The following is a 22946-nucleotide window of genomic DNA, read 5'->3' on the forward strand; positions in this document are numbered from 1 at the left end:
AGTAAGCTGTTCTGGCTTTGCGGAGGGCTTTCTTATAAAGCAACAAACTATTTCTCCAGGCTAAATGATGATCCTCTAAATTTGTGACACGCCATTTCCTCTCCAGATTACGAGTCATCTGCTTTAGGGTACGTGTTTGAGAATTATACCACGGGGTCAGGTACTTCTGATTAGAGACCTTAGTTTTCACTGGAGCTACAGTATCCAGAGTCGTACGTAGTGAGGAGGTGAAATTATTAACAAGATAATCGACCTCTGTTGGGGTAGCGTTCAGATAGCTGCTCTGCTCTGTGTTGGTACAGGGCATTGACGATGATAACAGTGGGTGGATTATATTCTCAAACTTAGTTACAGCGCTTTCAGAAAGACATCTACTTTGATAAAGTCTACTCTCCACTGCTGTGTAATCAATTATTGTAAATGTAAATGTTATCAAGAAATGATCAGACAGGAGAGGGTTTTCAGGAAACACTGTTAAATGTTCAGTTTCTATGCCATATGTTAAAACAAGATCTAGAGTGTGATTAAAGTGGTGGGTGGGTTCTTTTACATTTTGAGAGAAACCAATTGAATCTAACAACAGATTAAATGCCATGTTGAGGCTGTCATTTTTAGCATCTACATGGATGTTAAAATCACCCACAATAATTATTTTATCTGAGCTCAGAACTAAATTAGATATAAAGTCTGAGAAATCAGACAGAAACTCTGTGTGAGGCCCAGGTGGACGATAGATGATAACAAGTAAGACTGGTTTCTGAGTTTCACAGCTGGGGTGGACAATTTTTTTTTTTTTTTTTTTTTTTTTTTTTTTTTTGCCTGTCCCATTTGGTTCTTTAGCCGTCAGAATTGTTGTCTGAAGACCAACAAGGATACCCAATGGATTTATTTTGCCAAATGGATCATTGGCATTGCCGTATTGGTCCATTTGATCGACCTTTGTTTTTATTATTTATTTTATTTTCAGTTGTTACAGACGGGACAGACATGAGTGAGGGATAGGAAAGGGAGAAAGAAAGAGGAAGGAAAAGAAAAACAGAAGGGGAGAGGGACAGTGAGAAAGGGGGGAAGAAAAAATATCTCCGGGATCACCTGTTGAGAGAAAAAGAATAGAAAACAAGCAAAAAAAAAACAAAACAAAGCAACATACTATACACAACACCATCGCATTAATCTAGCTAAGTGTAAACAGCAGTAAATACTAAATATTGAATGTTGTTGTGCAGCACGCAGGACAGACAGCGCACAATGTGCTTTGAAGTAGCAGCCAAGAAAGGTGTGATTTAAGTCTACGAACAGTGAACACCCATGTGCACACCTGTGTGGATCGGCGCGCTTGTATTCAAATGGTTTCCCCATGTAATGGTCTGCTAGAGGATGTAGAGAGCCATAGCCCTGTCCCCCAGGGCATGAAGCAGGCATGGAGGAGATCCAGGCCCCAGACATCCAGAGGCCCCAGTGTGCAAGAGCCCAAGGAGGACCACCGGAGGGGCATCCGTGCCACCTTCATGGGAAGGGCTGAGGATCCCCAGATGAGGGGTCACCCAGTAGCCACCGGGCAGAAGCTAGAGGGGGCTGCACCGGCGTGCCCGCCGGCTCCGCCGGCAGCCAGCTGTGCCAGAGTGAACCGAGCCGCAGGCACAGAGGCCGGAGGCCCGAGGGCCCCCCGCGCCCCGGAAGAGGCCTGACCGAGCAGCAGGCGCCAGGCCCCGCCAAGTAGCCACCGGGAGTGAGCTGGCACATGACCTGAGCGCCCAGCCCCGGACACCAAGAACCAACAATGCACCGACCCCTGAGGGCATCAGTCACCGGCAGGGAGTGTGGTGAGGGGAGATAGGCCTCCACACTTTGGAGGGCCTTGGAGTTCCCAGAGAGGTGGAGTCTAAGACCCGACCTGACATATAGACACAGACAAACAGGCACACACAGACACAGACATGCATTCCCACCCTCATGCACACATATACAAACACTCAGCACTCACCCAACGTAGGAATAAACGTAAATGGACATGTACACACAATCACACTCCCCAAACATACTCTATACCCCGGGTCCAGGTATCCTCACCCCCAGAGATGGAAACGGCACCCAGACCCAAGAGATGTTACCCTTCCCTCCGGGGTGGAGGCAAGCAGACCGCCCCAGGCTCCGCAGCAGCAGGGAGGCCAATCGGACAGCCAGCATCTCTTCCCAGCCCCCCCGCCCCGATGGCTAGCAGAGAACGGGGGTGTGTTAAGACCCCATACCTCCCTCCTCCCGCTCAAGTGTAGTGTTGCTGCGTGTTGCTCTAAAGTGTATTTAAAACAAGGGAGAGCATGGTGCTGCTGCCAGAGAGCAGCAGGTGTTAGCACGGCCCCTCCCGAGAACCCTCAATGTCTACATGGATTTAAAATTGAGAGGTGGGCACCGGCGCCAGAGGTAGGTTTGAATACACAGACCGTCTACTGGACGCCGTTAACGTGCCCACCCTCAAGGCCCTATATATATATATATATATATATATGTGTGTGTGTTATGAGAGTGTAAGTAATGTGGATGTCTAAGTTGTGAGATAAAATTGAGGCACAGGTGGCCAGAAGAGGACAGAGGGGGGGGGAATGTCTCCCCTGCACCCTGGTGACACACCCGCACACCAAAGCCCTACCTGTGTGGGTGGGTGTGGTGGAGCGGGAAGAGGGAGGCAGCCGGGGATGGGGAGGAAAAGAAGGGAGGGGAGGGTGTCCCTCCCTAGGGCCAGCTCCCCCGCTGACCCCAATAGGCACCCCCATCCTCCGGTATCCACCAAGGCAAGGGAGCCCAGGCCCATCCAGACCGGGGCCTACGGCAGCAGCACCGCCAAGCCCCACAGGACCCGGGGCAGCCCACCCTACCCCACCGCAGAGGAAACTGTACCCACCCCAACATTCAATCATCTCCCAGACTACACAAGACACAGACACCCAGGTTAAGTTTATTCTCCACCTCTCCTATGTCTCTCCCCCACCTGCAGAGTGGACTCCTGCAAAGATGGAACAACCTCCCTGCCAGTTCAAGAGCCCCCCGGTTAGGCCGATGCACAAGAGGCCCCCTGCGCCAGGGCTGAGCCCCCGTGCACCCACCCGCCCACAACCTCGGCGACACACCGACGAGGACCGAAGCCCGTCGGGTGGACAATGTTAAGCATCAGGCTTTCAAATGAATTAAAAGTCTGTCTTGGTCTTTCATTAATTAATAGACTGGTGTGAAAAATTGCTGCCACACTGCCCCCTCGACCTGTGCTTCGAGATTTCTGGTAGTTAGAATGACTCGGGGGTGTTGATTCATTTAAACTAACATAATCATCCTGCTGCAACCAGGTTTCTGTAAGGCAGAGTAAATCAATTTGTTGATCAATTATTAAGTCATGTACTAACAGAGACTTGGAGGAGAGAGACCTAATATTTAATAATCCACATTTCACTGTTTTACTCTTTGGTTCAGATGTGGATACTGTATTGTTCTTTCTTTGTAATTGTTTATGTTTAAGTTGTTTGTTGCTGGTTTTTAGTTTGTTTTTTGTCTTTTTTGAAGCAGACACAGTCTCTATGGAGATGGGTTTTTGGGGGGGTAGCAGGAGGAGAGAAGCTGCAGAGAGGCGTGTAAGACTGCAACTCTGCTTCCTGGTCCCAACTCTGGATAGTCATATTTTGAGGGGTTTAATAAATTTGTCGATATTTCTAGAAATGAGAGCTGCTCCATCCAAAGTGGGATGGATGCCGTCTCTCCTAACAAGACCAGGTTTCCTCCAGAAGGTTTGCCAATTATCTATGAAGCCCACATCGTTTCTGGGACACCACTCAGACAGCCAGCAATTTAAGGAGAACATGCGGCTAAACATGTCACTCCTGGTCTGATTGGGGAGGGGACCAGAGAAAACTACAGAGTCCGACATTGTTTTGGCAAAGTTGCACACCGATTCAATATTGATTTTAGTGACCTCCGATTGGCGTAACCGGGTGTCATTACTGCCGACTAGGGTTGCCAACCGTCCCTTAAAAAACGGAATCGTCCCGTATTTAGAAACAAAAGTACACGTCCCGTATTGAGCTAATAAGGGACGCACTTTGTCCCGTAATACAGTGAGAATCAAAAGTAGTCTATAAGTTTTAATGTAATTAACGCTTTGTTTGAAACCATAATTCCCAGCCCCGCTCCTGCTTTGTGACCAATGAGCTGACAGCACACTTATGACAATTCAGATTACCGCTCCTCTCATTGGTTGAGGAAAGGTCGCTGGCGGAGAAAATACCGGAAGACAACAGATGACCACAACAAAAAGCATGGCCAACAGGGAAACAAACGCTGACACTGCGGTGCAAGTCTCAGACGACAGTACACCTGAAGCTGGGCAAACACTGTGCGAGTTTCAAACTGCACGATTGACTCGCAGGGGTTATAAGTTCGTAGGTCACGATGCAGGTCTCACACTATACCGCCCGATGCTCTGATGCGACCTGAGTCACACTGTGCCTCCATAAAATGAAGGTTATAACAGAAAATCTGTCGCTCGCTCTCCCTCTCTGTCTCTCACTCACACAGACACACACCACCATCAACATTGCTAAATTACTAATGACAAACATGATCAGCTGTGATTGAGCAGCAATGTAAATCCAACTATTTTCACGGTTGTTGTGGTCGTGATAATTTGGTGATGCCACATCGAAAAGGCTCGGATGAGCTTTCCAAAGTTCTACAAGTTGTGCCTCCATCGCTTGTGTCCAGATCACACGCTGCACAGCCGTGCTGCTCCGTCTTTTTCACCGACGTTTACGTGTTTGCGCGTGAGCAATGTGAGCGGCTGCGGTGACACCCTCACGAGCGATTGATGAATGCACGATAACACCTATAAAGCGCACTGCACTGTGTGCCGGCGCACTTTTTCCATAGGCGTGCTTCTAATGGTGGGCACATGAAGAACACGAGGGGCGTGAAAGCTCGGGGAACCCTTAGCCAATTTTTGTCCACCAGGCCACGGCAGAAGCAGATATGGTAAACACTGGTTTGTTTGTTTTTAAACCCTCTGGTTAAGGTTAAAATGGGCGTGTGCAGTGAATATCAGCGCTATGTGGCCAGAAGTGTGATAATATAATTTATTTTGTGTAATAAACAACTGCAAGGATAGATGATTACAACAAATAGATGAGTAATGCATAAAAGTAATACATAGATGAATAATAATGATGATGATTATGATGCGTAATCATGGGAACAAGTGGGTTTACAAACGGGAGCAAAAGCTGAAATAATGCCTCTACTGAAGCCAATTGCACTAAATGCACTAAATGTGCACTGTTACAAGAATATTTTTCTTTCTATTGTTTTCTATTAATTTATATAATTTTAAGTTAAGCAGGACAGAGTTCTTTTAAAGAAAGATTTACTTTTATTATCAAAAGTTAAGCATGACAGGCTTCTGTTTAATAAAGACACCTGTTTTATTGTGTTAATGTTGTCATTTTGAGCTAAAAATAAATGGCTAAATGATTTTTGTTTCCCATGTGTTGATATCACAAAGAATACGGATATAATTAAATCAAATTCAAGTCGAATGGTTAAAAAAATAATTTCACACACAAAAAAAGAGTTAAAAAATTCACCACACTGGGAAGGGTGAAGACAACTGGGTCGCCCGGCCCTGGCCACGAGGTGTCCCTTATTTATTTCTCAGGGAGTTGGCAACCCTACTGCCGACGTGAATTATGATTTTACTGAATTTACGTTTATCCTTAGCCAGCAGTTTTAAATTTCCTTCAATGTCGCCTGCTCTGGTCCCTGGAAGACAATTGACTATGGTTGCTGGTGTCTCTAGCTTCACATGTCTGAGAACAGAATCACCAATTACCAGAGTATCGCCGAGTGGGGAAAAACGGTTAGACACATGAACGGGTTGGTGGTGTACCTGGGGCTTCTTTTTAGGACTATGCTTCCTCCTCACCGTCACCCAGCCGCCCTCTTTCCCCAGCTGCTTGGGGTCTGCCGGGGAACAGCTAGCGGGGCCTACGCTATCTTCGGCTGCACCAGCTACAGGGGCCTGGCTAGCTACAGGTGAATGAAGGGTGCGAAGCCGAGTCTCCAATTCAGTAATCCTGGCCTCCAGAGCTGCAAATATGCTACATTTGTTATCTGACACAATTTGCAAGAAAGTGCAGGAGGGACAGGTGAAGTAGCCATGGTGCTAACGAGTCGGCTACGAGCTAAGCTAAGCTAGCGAAACAGTACAGAGACAGTGAGTGAATACTTTGGTTAGGTAGTGAGTACACAGAAAGTGTGCTTCAGATGAAGCACGGGAAGATTATACTCTGAAAAAAGAATGTATTTAAAAGTTGTTAAATTGCTAAGCAAATAAGCTATTCAGAAACACCACTGTGTTTGAGCAGGAACAGGAAGTGATACTCTACCGCAGAGCGAGCGAACACCAAGTGACAGCGCCACCAATTGACGCATGTTATATTTTAAATTACATTTAAAATATAACATGGTCATATTTTAAATGTTTAGCACAGAGTACTTGTTGGTGAATAATACAGTTGAGTTTTATAGCTTTACCTCCTTATTTGCTGACTTTGTTACAGACCAGGGTTCTTAATCCATTTCTTTCCCCAGCAATGGCATGTACGCCATCCGCAATAATAGCAGTGACTTTTTTGCACGGTAGTTTCATGTCATCTACAGCAGAACAAACAGCAGCAAATAAATCTGTTTCTTCTTGTTTGGTCCTTAAGGCTCTGGAGGTCAAGTAGCTCTTCACTCACGTTCATTTTATTGTCCACTCCTCTCAAAAAAATATGTGATTGAGCGTTGCGTCCATGCTTTTGTCACGTTTTGTTAGTGACCAGAGGTGAGGGTAGGGACGTAGATCGACCGGTAAATCAAGAAAAACCTAGCAAATGAGCAAATGAAACAATTTTAATTCATTAAACAAACATTATTCACATTTTGCCACGAGACTGAGCTATAATGTCACAAATGTGAAAGACATGCTAACATTGTGTAGCTAACATTGTGTAGCTAACATTAAAACAAAGATAGTTATGCGCTTTTTTCCTCAGTGTAAAACGCTCAAAGGTTTTTCTGACTGATGTCAGTATGCTAGATTACTTTTCTGTAAAGAACAGAGCCAACGCTAAGGCTTTCTGTTTGTTTATGTCTGTTTATCGAAAAGATTAGTAAAAAAACCACAAAGCCAAACTTTGTGAAATTTGGCAGAGACGTGGACTATTTGCAGAAAACCCTTGAAATGTTGGTCCTAGTCTGGATCAGTTTCTTTAAAATCGCAAAACATATAATTCACTTTAGGAAAGAACACGCTCTTGTGGCTTGTGCTGTGAGTTGGAACGTTTTATCAGACAAACAAAGTCACTGCACTCACCAAAGGCCAACAGAAACTCATCAGGCTATGGACACATATACAGCTACACATAGAGACCAACACTTAAATCACAAACTGCTAAGGTCACACAAAGCGTCTCTCATACACTCACTCACCATTCTATCACGTACAGACATGGAAAGGGCAACACTGTCAACCTTTTCCCTCAGATACAGCAAGTGTTGTTTATGCTGCTGTCAGCTGTTCTTTGGGCAGAAACACGCTGCTAAGCGCCTGCAGAGACCCACCAGAAAACTATGCATTATTGATTCGTCCCATCTTGGATTATTTAAAAGTGGAAGTAGGATCAAGTGCAAACTAACTGCTCACTTTGTAGCCTGAATTCTTTATTAAGTTTAGTGCTTTGTCAAATTGAGCTCATGTACCTGTTATTTTTAAACAGATTTCAAGGTAAGCTTTGATCACGTTTGTATTTTTCTGTTATTATTAAGAACCATCATGGAAAAACAGTTCAGTTCTCTTCCAGCCGTGATGATTCTGCCTTCAAGTGCTGCAGAAAATATTGTTGTGATGAAGAGAGAACACTCAAAAGGGGAAGGTAGGAATTTATAACAATCCCCCTGGTTGCCAGATTAAAGGCTAAGCATAAAAAAGCCCTGCCAGTGAGTGCTGGTAAAAGTGATGAGTGCAACTTTTGGATAAAAAGGTTAAAAATAAAAGTGTGTTTATGTGCACTGCTTCTGCAGCAAAATGGAACTCTATGTCTTTTTTTCTCTCACTGTTTTGTAGCTTTTTAATTTTGTAAATCAATTCTGACAAATGTTCTATTTAGTTATAGCATCTTTTAAATCAACAATGCAAACTTTTGACACAAAAACTACAGCGTCTTGTGGAAAATTTCTGCCTATATGTTGATTTCAGCTCATGTGTCCTTGGGATTTTGTGGCCTCACTACCTAAATTTGATGTGATTTGATTAAAATGTGTATTTGTGTCCATCATAAATTAGCAATGACAGAATCATTAAGTTCTATCATTAAGTTTTCTGTCACAAAGTATTTCCAGAGTAGAATGTAAAGTGAAGAAACATGTAAAGTGAAGAAACCAGTGCTAGTGTTTGATGCATTTAATTCACAAAAGCTTCACTGGGTCAGTGAGCACCATGCCATGAACATAAAACAGAGTAGCTTGTCTCTACACTGTCATCATCACACAGCTCAGTGATAGTCCTGGGGTTTTGAGTGGTTTCAGAGACAGGGACCAACAGTTAATTAAAAACGGAATAAAGCAGGTCGTCATCATAATTGACATTTCTCACTGAAGGCAGTTGTATATGTCCTTCGCATGTTGACAAGTTAAATTGCAGTGTCACTGTCATTCACAGAGGTGAGAAAAATTTGAGGATGGCTTGTGCAAATGTATTTCCATCACAATTTGTCAAAATTCTGGGGATGAAAAATTGCAAACTGCAGGGCAAAATGTCATGTAAATGTCAAAAGATGGAGATGTGTTTGTGATGAGAAAATTAATGTCAGTCAGGCAACTACAGGCTAATGTGGACAAGAAGAGAAAATAAAAGAGACCATAGTAGAGGAACTGCTCCTCTAGAGGCGCCTGTGAGTGTGCTAAACAACTGAGTTGTTGTAAAGGTTTAGTTGGTTGGTTAGTTGGCTGGTTGAGAGGTCATCGGTCGTACCATTTTTCTGAAAGTCACGACATTACGTACAGCATTTAAAGTGCATTAACGTCACATCCCTACTGTCTGAATAACAGACACAACACAAACCCACTGATTTTCTCCTTACAGCAGAACCATAAAACAAATAGATACTTTGCCTTTGATGTAAACTCTTTTTTTTTTGTAAACTCTTTTAAGATGCAGAATGTCAGTGAATGTCAAAGGACTTGAAAGAGATGGCACAACTTACACACATAATGTATGAAATATAACATCTTGCTACACTAACTATTTTAAAATCCCAGAGGACCAATGCCAAAACCTCTATGCAGAGCAAAGGTTACCACTATCCCAGGAAAAGACCCCCCCCCCCCCCCCCTTGCGTTTCCTTACCGAGGTTATACCTCATTATGTCAGTAGATGGTGCTCTTGCACTGCTGTGCAACTACTGCATGCGCAGTATTTATGTCTGCGCAGTTCAGACATAAATGAGCTCCAGCCTAAGCAAGACGCAAACTGCAGTGTCTTCTCTATTAATCCACAGTTTTTTTCATAATTGGCTACTTTTATGTTACCAAAGTGGTTCTAAAACTCCTGTAAGTTGAGTAACAACTGTTCGACCGCATTTTGAGATGATTGTGACGATGTCATTTTGTGGTATTTTGTTGTAATGGGTGTCAGTTTTACTGGAAGTTTACTGGAAGCCCACACACATGGACCAGTACCTCCTCTGTGTTTCAGAGGGTGGTGGGAGTCAAAAACTTGGACTAATCAGGACCTTACAACACCGGGCAGAAAATGTTCCCTCTAAGTCTGAAGGGAAAAAGAAGGAACACAACAACATAGAAGAGCCACCTTCACGGGACAAGACTCGGCGGTCCATCTGCATCTAAAGGACAAAGGTCACTCTTTCCATTGTGAGCGACCATCTTTGAACAGAGGTGGTGGTTTACGACACCAACTGTCTGCCATCTATAATCCAGTTTTGAGATCCCTTCCCAGACGCCTTAACGCCCATTCACATCCTGGGCCATCTGACCTCAGGAAATCACATGATAGGGTGGGGCTAGGTTTCACAATGAGCTTACCTGAAACCTTGGCTGATTGTGATCTACACCCATTTTCACAACTTGGCTTGTGTGATTAGATAGAGGATCAGTAGGGGGTCCATTGTCCCTCTTGGAGGGATATTCCCACAGGGCTTAAATATCCACCATTTGACACTAGAACTGAAGAAGCTTCTTGAATGAGGTGAAACGTCTTCAAGCAACTTAAAGAAGTCCAGATGTTTTTTTCTTTCCAAGCTCCTTAGAGCGTCAGTGTATCATCTGCAGAATGCTAGTATGTTAAGTAGCACTATAAGTGTATGTTGTGATAGTGGCAACCTGCACCTTCAGAAAATGTGGTGTAGAATTTGTTCTAGGGTTAGCCAGGCAGTATTGAGTATGGGCGTTATGGCGAAAGATGTAAGTTGGTGAGCGTGGTATTTGCAGTTGTCTGTCGCCATGTTGGGTTATGTTCAGGTGACGCCAAATACAAAAGTAATGGTGTATATGGTGCGAATGTGGGGAAAGGTTGTATGATTGTTAGATGGGTTGTTTTGGTTTATGCTGTTATGATTTAGCCGTGAGTGTTTTAAGTGTTTGTTTTAAATTAATTTGTATTTAATTTGCTTTTGAAAGAATGCTTTGTTTAACTTTATTTTTGTTTATGAAATCTGTTATTTTATTGGAAGAATGCATTGTTTAGTGTGAGTTGTATTGTGTATATCTTAAGAAAATAAATGGCAGTGAGAAATAAATGAGCTCCTATTAATCCACAGTTTTTTCATAATTGCCTACTCAGTGCTTTGTAGCCTGTATGCCGCTTGCTGCCGGTCCAGATTTCCCCCAGTTCTGGCGCCGGTAACAAATGCACTTTATTCTCTTTGTTTAAACCTGGGGCAAGAATTTGACCCCAAACATAAAATATGTGTGTTTATTTTAGCATAATTTATTTTTTGGTTTTCTACTTGGACACATTAATGGAGTAAGCATGTTGGACAACTACACACACAAGATGTTTGAAAAGAAAAAGTTCTTTAAGTTTTGATAAAATAATGTGAACACACACACACACACACACACACACACACACACACACACACACACACACACACACTAAACACCTGCTGTATGACTAACCCATTCACATGGAGGCATCATTATAACATGTCCTAGGGATAGATGCACGCTCATTCTTCTGTGTATGTGTTTACTTGTGATTGACAGCTCTGCTCAGCTCTCCTGTGACTTTGCCAGCATATGAAGTGTCAGAGAGTTGAAAGGCAGACAGAATCACAGACAGGCAAAAACTAACTGGAGGGATTCCAGCAGAGAAATCGACAATTATATTTCACCACCCTCTTTTTTTGGTATTATGATTCATCCCAATTGCCCTCCAAAAATACAGCGTAAGCAGTCCCAGCCATTCCTGCAATTACCTGTCACAGCTGTCATGTGACCAGTTCCTCCAGCTGGCTTTCATTACTTTTTCTTTGGAGAATAAAAAATGTTTTGAGTGCATTTAGAGTGTGAACATTCAACACAGTGATGCACAGTGATAACATACAAAAAAACTAATGAAGCCCAGGTGTTGCAATTATTTCTTTAATTTTGACATTTGATGGACTTTATAAGACATTTTGTTTGGAGTCCTGCGGGTAAGTAACAACTCATATGGAGTATAACATTTTGGTGGGTAGGTATTGTTTTCTTAAACGAACAATAGGAAAACAAAGAACGTGTATATTGCTGAAACTGGTCTGAATGAGAGAGGATTGAGGGACAACTCCAGACTTGACTTGCAAACCTGAACGTTCTGGCTCAGTAAGTGCAGCCAGGAGCCCATCCATCATTTCTCTGCCATTAACATAGAAAACTTTAAATTATGCAGGAATCAGTCACTTAATTAGCTCCACTGGTGCTCCTCCAAACTCTCCTTAAAACACACAGAGAACTCATATCTCATATCACTTCTTCAGAAAAGTAACATGCTTGTATCTGTACCCTCTTTGAAGTTGTGGTCCACAGTTTACATACACTCATTGTGGGCATGAATGACGTGGGGATTTTGAGTTTTTAATGATTTCTTTGAGCTGTTCATTTTCCAGGGTGGAATGACTGTATAGCGTACATTCTTAATGACTTTAAAAAAAACCAAAGTATACAAAAGTATACATATGGGGAGAAGAGCGGAGAGGGAAACAAGGCAAAAAGCAATAGCAAGAGCTAAAGCAAGAACTAAATAATTTCATACAGAAAGTGAAAAGAGATGCATCATATGATGCTCTGGGATTTTACAAACTTTACAAAACAAATACTTGTGTGGTAAGTATTATATTTCACACATGACGTATGTAAGTTGTGCCATCTCTTGCATGTTCTTTGGCACTGACATTCTGCATATTAAAAGGGGTTACATGAAGGTTGGCAACATATCTATTTGTTTTATGCTCCTGTTGTAGAGATAAAACGTATCAATCACTTTGTGTTATGTCTGCTATTATTCAAACACCAGTTTAAGCTTAATGCAGCAGGACTAAGGGATGGTTCAGGGTCACCTGAGTCACCCTTAACTATAAGCTTATAAGAGAGAGCGTCTGTATCCAAATCCAAGTACAGGCTCTGACTCACATTCTACTTTTAGAAACTCTAAGAAACACAAGTAAACCTGCAGTCTGAGAATGAAGTGTTCTGTTAGAATAAAAAGGTACTGTTCTGGATAACTGAAAGCTTTTCAGGTTCTTTTCAAGTGACCTGATATTGATAAATTACAGTAGTCAAGCCTGGAAGTATTAAATACATGAGCTAGCATTTCAGCATAACTCTGAGACAGGATGTTTCAAATTTTAGTGATATTTCACAAATGAACATATTTGTTTAATGTGCACATTAAATGATGCATCCTGATCAAAAACTACTCCAAGATTTCTCACAGTGCTGCACACTTCGTTTTTTGCAAATGCTTCTTGTAGAACAGAGTTTAGTGTAGAAAAAGTGGCGAAAGGCAGAAAAGCTAAGACAGAAAAATAAAAAAAACTTGCTGCAAAATGTGTTGGATTAACTGACATGTTAGGTGTTCCAGCAGCTGCTGCACCATCAACAGCAGTACCAGCAACAAGTAGTAAGAAACTCTTTATGGTCACTGGAGGCTACTATTGCTAGCACTAATCACAAATAATTGCTCCTTTGCCTTTCCTGAGCATGGTATCAGGTGCCAGTACTTTTTTGGGCATTTTAGGCTCTGCAACAGTTACAGAGTGGCCGACTTACTTATTTCCGGCCGTTGTGGAGAGGACAGTTAGTATCCTTTTAATTCTGGGAACCAGATCACTGCCAGCCATAACCTCCGTTTGAGTATCCGGCCCAGTCAAGTTGAGGAAACCGCCTGCAGCAGTCACTATTTTGTGGCCCGTCCTTTGAGAAAGTCCTGTCTTGTCAACTGTTTTGTTTTGTTTACTGTGTTGTCTACTGTCACGGTCTGGCTGGCAGACCGTGGGGAGGTGGGGAAACAGGACCCAAACGCCGGACTCTTCAGTGCAACAGTGTTTATTTACAGAGTGGTGAAGTAAGCAACAATAAATTCCCCAGTTTCCCAGACTCCCGTGTTGTGTTTTCTTCCCAGAAAAGTCCCAGTGTAATGTTTTAGAGGCAGCCGTTACACACTTTATCCCAGCAGGCATACACTCACACTTTCTGACTATGCTAGAAGACTGACTGACAAACGCAATAATCCAGCGTCGGTGGAAGCTCCATCGCTCTTCTAAATAGCTCCCCTGACAAGCCCAGATGAGGAGCAGGTGTGTGGCCAGTCCTCAAGCCAGGCCACAAGGTGCCTGTAACATGGCCACAGAAAACAGCAACACACACACACCTGCCTACATACGGATGAGATAGGAAGCAATGCAGACAACACACCAAGTGATAATAATAATAATAATAATAATAATAATAATAATAACAACAGTCATAGTCCCCACTGCCCACGGACCCCGAGTCCCCAGAGCCGGGTCCGTGACATCTACAGTTCTCTCCTGGCAGACTGCAGTTCACCTGTGCAGTGTAAAAAGCTTTTTGGATTGTGAACCTTTTATTTTCTTTGTTTTAAAAGTGTCTATGTGTGATGTTTGAATATTAGTTTGGTTGGTTTGTACGTGTGATCTTCCTCTTCTCGTGGTCCTCAGCTACTGGTAGGTCTCAAGACTCAATATTTGGTTGTTTTACTTAATTTAGGACGCTACTACATGATAGGCTGTGCTACAGTCAACTTTTATTGTGATCCGTGCTGCAACTGCTTTTTTTAAACAAATATATTTAATAAAGGTATTTTATTATTGGAACCAATCTGCCTCAGTAGTGTATTTTTGAACTTGTGTAATCCGTTTTGTTTTTATTTCCTAGGGGTGAAATTCTCTTAGGTGGTATTGTTGCATTCTGATCATAATTCCCCTGACCACCTCGCCATATACATGTTGAGAGACTGAGACAGAGAGAGTGACCGTCCAGCCCTGTACATAAGACCAATTGTAATACTCATACAGTTGGTAAAATACAATACATAAACTTTCACTGACATGGATGTCTACCTTCTCCATTGTCTTGTACATTTGCATCAGGAGGTTGCATCAGTCCTCTTTTATGCCATCCAATGTAATACCATCTATCCTCAGGAGATGCTGAGGAGACTGATCTATTTATATTGTTAATGTTGATATTTGATCTGCTGTGAACAGTGTCTTTGATTTCTCTTTGTAAACTGGAAGCCTTGAGGGCAAACCTCAGCCTGATTATCGGTCAAGCTTTAAAATCAAGGCACATGTGGTTCACTTCCTCTAGCCTTTCCTGTCAATCAAAGTATCAGATCTTTGCTGTGTGCTCCTTTATATACTTTGGTCAAAATTTCAATTAGTATATATATATATATATATATATATATATATATATATATATATATATATATATATATATATATATATATATTGTTTTGTTTTGTTTTGTTAATCTTCTTCTCCTATGAAGAACCTGCTGTTTCATTCAGTGTCACATTTTACATATGATAGATGATTTTAATAAAAAAAAAAATGTTTATAACGCTTTGTAACAAAAAAGCTTTTTATTTGTAATAAAGAATACATAAAGAATACATGCACAATAATATGTACTGCCATCCTTGATTTGTTAGTCACAAATTAAGAATTATAGAAAACAAATACAGCCCTATGTCACAATACCTGATTGCTCCACCCTTAGTGGCATCAGTGATGACTGTCTCTTTCACACTTGTGACCTACTCTTCTTTGCAGAAGTGTTTAGTCATACTGGAGTGTTTTCAAGAATGAATGGTCATGCCAAAACATCTCAGGACTTTTACTAGGCCACTCTAAAACCATTTTGATTTTGATTGTCATTCAGAGGCTGGTGAGTTTTCAGATGACTTTTTCACATAGGTTTAGGTAGATTTGAAGACCTAGTCCCCATTAATTAATGAAATCATGATTTTAAAACTGAATTTTGGATTTACTTAAATTACCTTTGTCTAATGTCACACTTTGTTGAATGATCTGAAACATTTAGGTGTGTTAAATATGCCCAAAACTTGGAAATCAGGGAGGGGCAAATACTCTTTCAAAGCCGTGTAGTTGATCAAGGTACTCAAGTTGCTGGAGTCTCACTCACACTTCTTTCTGTCACAGGTTACGCGGAACTCATGGCTGCCTGGGTTCACTGAAGCTACAAAAATGAGTATTTAGCACAAGAATTCATGTTTGTATGACCAGGTAAATATTCTTAACAATAGCTCATTGTACTTCATGTACTTCATATGCTATGTATCACATTACAGATCTAATCTGATAGATTTCACCAAATATAATATTTAGTCATTTTAAATGCTCCAGACAAACAGAAACAGCAGATACATTTCAGAGGTCCAGTTTAGTGATTTGAATTATGTGAGGTGAAGCCTGACAGGGAGTGCAGCTGCCTGTGTCACACACTGTCAGTCAGTAACAAGCTATGACAAAGCTCATAACCTTACTGGTATCCACTGGCATTTGAATGGATGAGTGAAGAGATTCACCTTTGATTGATTGATTGATTGATTGAATCTTTATTTTGAACATGTTAAAAAAGTACAACAACATAGAATTAAAAGAGACAAATAAACAAAGCAAAACAAAAAGAAAACGAGCAACCACAACTACAAATAACTTTCATGTTCAAAAAGGAGCAGGAAGAAGCATACGCTTATTTAATCCCACCCCTTTTCCACTGTCTAGTAATCAATAGACTACAGAAATACCTCCTTGCAATTACATTATATGTCATGTGTATTTTTTCATTATTCTTTTATATATATATATATATATATATATATATATATATATATATATATATATATATATATATATATGTTTCTATCTATCCATACATACGTATATACACATACGCACATATACACATTTTCAATAACCCCATTAACACCTCAAAGGATACACAACCTACAAATATATATATACCCATACCAACATACAAGTGCACCTGCACACACATGAAAATATTAGACAAGAACACCCTATCAAATCTCTACCTCTTCCCTGTACCCTATAAAAACCATCTCCTTAAACCGCTTTTTAAACTGCGCCATGCTCAGACATTGCTTTATATCTTTACTTAGTCTGTTCCACAGCTTCACTCCACACACAGAGATGCAAAAACTTTTTAATGTTGTATGGATGCGAGGATGTTTTAAATTTAATTCCCCCCTCAAATTGTATCCCTGTTCCCTTTTAGAAAACATTTTTAGAATATTGTCAGGAAGCAGGTTATTTATTGCTTTATATATAATTTGTGCAGTGAAAAAATGAACCAGATCTGTGAATTTTAGAATTTTTGATTTTAAGAATAGTGGATTTGTAGGATCTCTGTAACCAGTTTTATGGATTATGCTTATGGCCCTTTTTTGTAATATAAAGATTGATGATAGCGAACATTTGTAAGTATTGCCCCACACCTCTGCACAGTAATTCAAATACGGTGCAATCAGGGAACAATAGAGAATGTGGAGTGATTTGTGGTCCAGAATGTTTTTTACTTTACTCAAGATTGAGACACTTCTTGAAATTTTGTTATGTATATGATTTATATGAGACTTCCAGTTTAATTTATCATCTATAATCATACCAAGAAACTTATGTTCAAGTACTCTTTCAATTTCCACACCATCTATATGAATCTGCACTTGTACATTTCTAAGGGAATTCCCAAATAAGATTATTTTAGTTTTACTTAGATTTAGCGATAGTTTGTTCCTGTTAAACCATTTTTTAATTTTGCACATTTCTGAAGTAATTGTATCCAGCAGCTCCTTTAGATTCCCCCCAGAGCAAAAAATATTTGTGTCATCTGCAAATAATACTAATTTTAATATATCAGATGCCTTACAAATATCATTTATATAAATAATAAATAATTTTGGACCCAGTACAGAGCCTTGTGGAACACCACAAGCAATGTCCAAGCATGATGAGGAATGGACACCCAGCTTCACAAATTGTTTCCTGTCACTTAAATAATTTTTCACCCAGTGCAGTACAACCCCCCTGATCCCGTACCGTTCCAGTTTATTAATTAATATGTCATGATTGATTGTGTCGAATGCTTTCTTGAGATCCAGAAATACTCCAGCTGCATACTGTTTCTGATCTATAGCATTCGTAATCTCCTCAATTGATTCGATTAATGCCAGAGATGTTGATCTTTTTGATCTGAATCCATATTGACTGTCAGAGAGTAATTTATATTTATCTAAGAATTTGTCAAATCATTTATTAAACAGGTTTTCTAGGATTTTGGAGAATTATGGTAGTAAAGAAACAGGCCTGTAATTTGTGAAGTGGCGTCTATCCCCAGTTTTATACAGCGGCACAACTTTAGCTATTTTCATTTTGTTTGGCACTTTTCCCGTCTGAAATGATAAGTTGCAAATATATGTTAGAGGTCCTACAATTCCTTCAATGACCTTCTTGACGATTTTCATGTCAATATCATTACAATCAGTTGATGTTTTATATTTACACATGTGTACAATGTCAATTATTTATTTTTCCTCCACTGAAGTGAGGAACATTGAGTTAGGGTTCCTATCAATCAGGTTTTTACTACAGTCTACTGATGGCAGTGACTCAGGAATTTGTTCTGCCAGTTTTGGTCCAATATTTACAAAATAATGATTAAAGCTGTTGACCTTATCAGCAGTGTTTTTCCATAATATTGCCATTGTTGATAAAGTATTGAGGATAACTTTGCTGTCCAGAATTATTTTTAATGATACCATTTAAAACATCCCATATTCCCTTCATATTATGTTTATTGTTGTTCAATATTTTACTATAATACTACTTTCTACATACACGTATAATATTGGTCAACTTATTTTTGTATTTTTTATATTTATTTTCAGCATCTTTTGTTCGTTGTTTTAGGAATTCCCTATAGAGTGTATTTTTCTTTTTACATGCATTTTGTAAACCCTTAGTGATCCATGGTCTATCTGAATATTTGTGCTTTCTGTTGTATTTTATTGTTGGACAGTTTTTATCGTACAATTCCATGAATATTCTTAAAAATATGCCATATGCAATATCAATATCAGTTTCTTTGTACACATTGTCCCAGTCCTGATTTAATAGATCATTCTTAAGTGCATTCATAGTTTCTTCTGTCCTTACACGTCTGTATCTCAGTTGTTCTTCATGCTGATTTTTCTTATAATTAGTGTCATAAACTGCAAAAACTGGTAGGTGATCACTGATGTCATTAATTAATATTCCGCTCACAATGTTGTTTTCCATATTGTTAGTGAAAATATTGTCAAGTAAGGTGGCACAATGTGGTGTAATTCTACTAGGCCTGGTTATTTTAGGATGTAAACTCAAACTGTACATAGTGTTTAGGTATTCGTCGGTCATTTTATGCTTTTTCGGATTCAACAGGTCAATATTAAAATCACCACAGATAAACATAACTTTTTGATTTGTTTGAGAGAATATTTCCTCTATGAAGTCATTAAATACTTGAATACTAGAGCCAGGTGTTCTATATATACAGCTAATTATTACATTTTTCTCTTTTTCCTTATAAATTTCAATTGTTATACATTCTAATAAATTATCAATTACAGTTGTCATGCTTTCTACCGCCTTGTAATTTAGGTTTTTATCCACATACACAGCTACTCCCCCTCCACTCTTGTTCCTTCTATTTACAAAATTCACTTCATATCCCTCCAGTCCAAAGTCCAGTCCTTTCTCCGCATTGATCCATGTTTCAGAAATGGCAATAATTCCAAATGGATTTGTCAACTCATTTAGATATTCCTTTATATTGTTGAAGTTGGCATACAGACTTCTGCTATTAAAATGGATTATTGATAATTTATTTTCCGTGTTGATGGTGTGCTTAAACTGTTCATCAGTGAAGTAGCAGCAGTTAGTGCTGATGTTGTAGAAGAAGTTATTTTCCGGGTCTATATCCTTTTCTAAGTCTAGAACATTATGGTCTGTGTATCGAAATGTTTTCAGTTCCAGATTATCATAAAGAGAATTCCAATGAGTTATATTGATATTGTTGTCGGATGCAGATGAAGTTCTTTTGGACTGTGCCATGTGTTGTGTTGTGTGTCACGTCACATGTGTATTCATACCTCCAGAGTAAGTTGAACCTCAGTATTTGTCCAGCTCCTCCATATTTCTGATGACCAACACTTTGGCTTGTTCCGGTGTTCCATTGAGTTTAATGAATACTTTGCAGTTGGTGGTCCATGTATTTTGAATTTTTCCCTGTTTCTTCAAGTAACGTGCCTTCCTGGCAATGTCCGCATTTCTTTTTATCAGATGTTCATTCATGAAGACATCGGATCCTTTTAGTTTCTTTCCTTGTTTTAACAGTGCTGTTTTGTGTTTTGTGTTTGCAAATCTCACAATGATGGCTGGTTTGTCACTGTCATTTTTTCGGGGTAGAGGGTGGCAAGCCTCAATGTTGTTATAATCCACTTCCACACCTTTGGACCGTAGAAAGGTAACCACTTGATGCTCCGTGGAGTTGACATCTTCCTCTCCTGGCCCTCCTACATTGTCGGCGGCGACCGCCCGGGCGTATGACCGGGGTTTGATGCGAAGCCCCGTGATGATGACATCGTTCATCCGGGTGTACTGCTCCAAATCCGCCACTCTGTTCTCCAGGTACGCCAGCCGCCGATCCTTCTCGGCGTTCTGGATGCGGAGAGCCTTAACTTCCTCGACCAGGTCCAGGATGGCTTTCTGCTGCAGTTTGACAGCAGAAATCTCCTCTGTCATAAACTCCAGCGACTTCTTAATATCGTCACCTTCCTCGGCTGACAGAACGTTTTTTGGGCCCATGCTTGTAGCGTTGCCGTGACGACCGGCTAGCTAGTTGATGCTAGCGTCCTTCCTCTCTCTCACCGCTACGGTTAAAAAACATCAACTTCTGAGTTTTCGAGAGGTCGCAAATGACGAGCCACCACTTCTGGACGGTTTCCCACATATGCTCTCAAAGTTTAGAATCCGCGGAGAGCTGCCGTTTTCAGGAGATATGTTAAGTTTGCCAACGTTTCTGCTCACCTTTCAACTGTTAAATATTTTATATATCTAAATATACACTATATTGGTCAAAGATTTCTCTTGTCTGCCTTCACATGCGTATGAACTTGAGCAAAATTCCATTCTTAGTCCACTGGGTTTAATATGATGTTGACCCACCCTTTGCAGCTATAAGGGCTTCAAATCATCTAGGAAGGCTTTCCAGAAGGTTTAGGAGTGTGTCATATAAATATCTGTTTACAGTCAACAACTGCCTCTAAAAACTAAGAAAGGACAACTCAAAAGTATTTCAGCAAAGTTTATTACTAATTTTCACAGACAGTACTTAGTGACAGTGGGAAGAAAAACTCCCTTCTAACAGGAAGAAACCTGTGGCAGAAGGTCAGGGAGGGGTGACCATTTGTTGCAACCAGTTGGATGTAAGGGGAGTAAAGAAGAGTAAAAGACACACTGTCAAGAGAGCCAGAAATTATTATGCATTATGGGAAGTAGCCTAGACCTATTGCAATATAAATAAGAACGGCTTCAGGGTCACCTGATCCAGCCCTAACTACATGCTTTAGGGGCGATCGTGGCTCAAGAGTTGGGAGTTCGCCTTGTAATCAGAAGGTTGCCGGTTTGAGCCCCAGCTCCGACAGTCTCGATCATTGTGTCCTTGGGCAAGACACTTGACCCGTTGCCTACTAGCTGTGGTCAGAGGGCCTGGTGGCGCCAGTGTCTGTCAGTGCGCCCCAGGGTAGCTGTGGCTACAATGTAGTTTGCCATCACCAGTGTGTGAATGGGTGGGTGACTGGATGTGTAAAGCCCTTTGGGGTCCTTAGGGACTAGTAAAGCCCTATACAAATACAGGCCATTTAGCAAAAAATAATGTTTTAAGCCTACTACTTCTTTTGATCTTCTCAGGTTTAACCCCCCCCCTCCTTTTCTCTCTGTTTAAATTCTTTGGATTTGTGCATCTATATCTTAGATTTCTGTTTCCTATACATTGAGTACCATAAAGATAGAGGAAATGGCCTCCCAGATTAAAATAAGGCTACTGTAAATACGAGAAAAGTTGTGTAGAGTAAAATAGATACAGTTCATCAAATTCTGTTTAGAATGGCATCTGGGTCCAGATCTGGACACCAGTCTGCCCATATAGGACCTAGGCTTTAGCAGAGTCACATGTGATACCAGCGTGTCAAATTGACTCATATCAGGCATAAAAGAGGGTCTACAGCACCTGACAGGTACACTTACTCACTTATGAAAATCCAACATTTATTAAAAAGAAATGTTTTGTAACAGAATCAAGAGAACTTGATGTGCAATAACTGCAGAGGTAAAGCTTTCTCACTTTTCCCCCAAGGAGCTAGCACCTGTCTATGTACAATTCCAAAGCAATGAATTGCAATATTTCACCCTCAGACAGGAGCCGATTTAAGACAGGCTGGAGCGCAGAGGGCAGACATGAGCAAATATTAGAGGTGACAATTAGAACTGAGTGGGCTGAATGAAACTGAAAGTCAAGCTCAGCATTTACATCACCAAAAACCATGAAAAGAATGAGTCACTGCAAAACCTCCAACATGCACACATTTTTAGTAATGCTATACTACAGTCTACAAACATGCCAGGCTGACTCTGGCATGCCAACATTACCACCATAGTGTTGAGACAATGCCTGCGATTCTTTTGGTCCTGGTAGAGATCACGCTGAGATGTTTCCATGTTTTACACAATCCTTTTATTACCCATTATTCTTACAGATGCATCTGGAGATCAGCACACTGTTAAGGCTGATCTAAAGAACTCCACACAACAGTTACAGTTATAACCTCTAGTCTCCTCGACCCTACAGTAAACACCCCCACAATGGAAATACACTAGTACAGTGGCCAAGGGTGCTGACACCCTGACACCCATCTCCTTTTAAGGTAGTGTCCGTTTGCCCTTTGTCTGCCCCTCACTCTCAGTAACCCTTGCTTCCTGGCCTGGGGGTGGGGGTTGATTGTCCTCCTGCCCTGCACCCCAGTTCTTTGTTCCCATTCCAGGCCTTCTTACACCCATTAACGGCCATATTGTAATATTACAATCAATCCCAAACTATATTCTCTTTAACTCTGATGTATATTAAGGAATCTATTCTTAACAATAGCAAAGTCAACATTTTATGATATCTAAAACTAAAATCTTAGTTTTAACCATACCTTAAAACTCATTCTCACTCATACTCCAAATGAAAATGTGACTGATATTCAATATGTAATACTTGAC

At 40.7% G+C, this 22946-nt stretch overlaps 1 protein-coding gene across 1 annotated transcript; it reads right to left on the reverse strand.

Moving 5' to 3' along the window:
* Positions 1 to 18501: 18501 nt before the first annotated feature.
* LOC146523779 (uncharacterized) lies at positions 18502 to 20643 on the reverse strand. Its single transcript, XM_085130488.1, has one exon. The coding sequence runs from the start codon at positions 20487 to 20489 to the stop codon at positions 19794 to 19796; it is 696 nt and encodes a 231-aa protein (XP_084986614.1). The 5' UTR covers positions 20490 to 20643; the 3' UTR covers positions 18502 to 19793.
* Positions 20644 to 22946: the final 2303 nt, after the last annotated feature.

Source organism: Neolamprologus multifasciatus, chromosome 2, assembly GCF_963576455.1.
Source record: "Neolamprologus multifasciatus chromosome 2, fNeoMul1.2, whole genome shotgun sequence".
Lineage (NCBI taxonomy): Eukaryota > Metazoa > Chordata > Actinopteri > Cichliformes > Cichlidae > Neolamprologus > Neolamprologus multifasciatus.

What these genes read in the sequence shown, in the direction of transcription:
- LOC146523779 (XM_085130488.1), bottom strand. Translation starts at nt 20,489, where the DNA reads ATGGGCCCAAAAAACGTTCTGTCAGCCGAGGAAGGTGACGATATTAAG.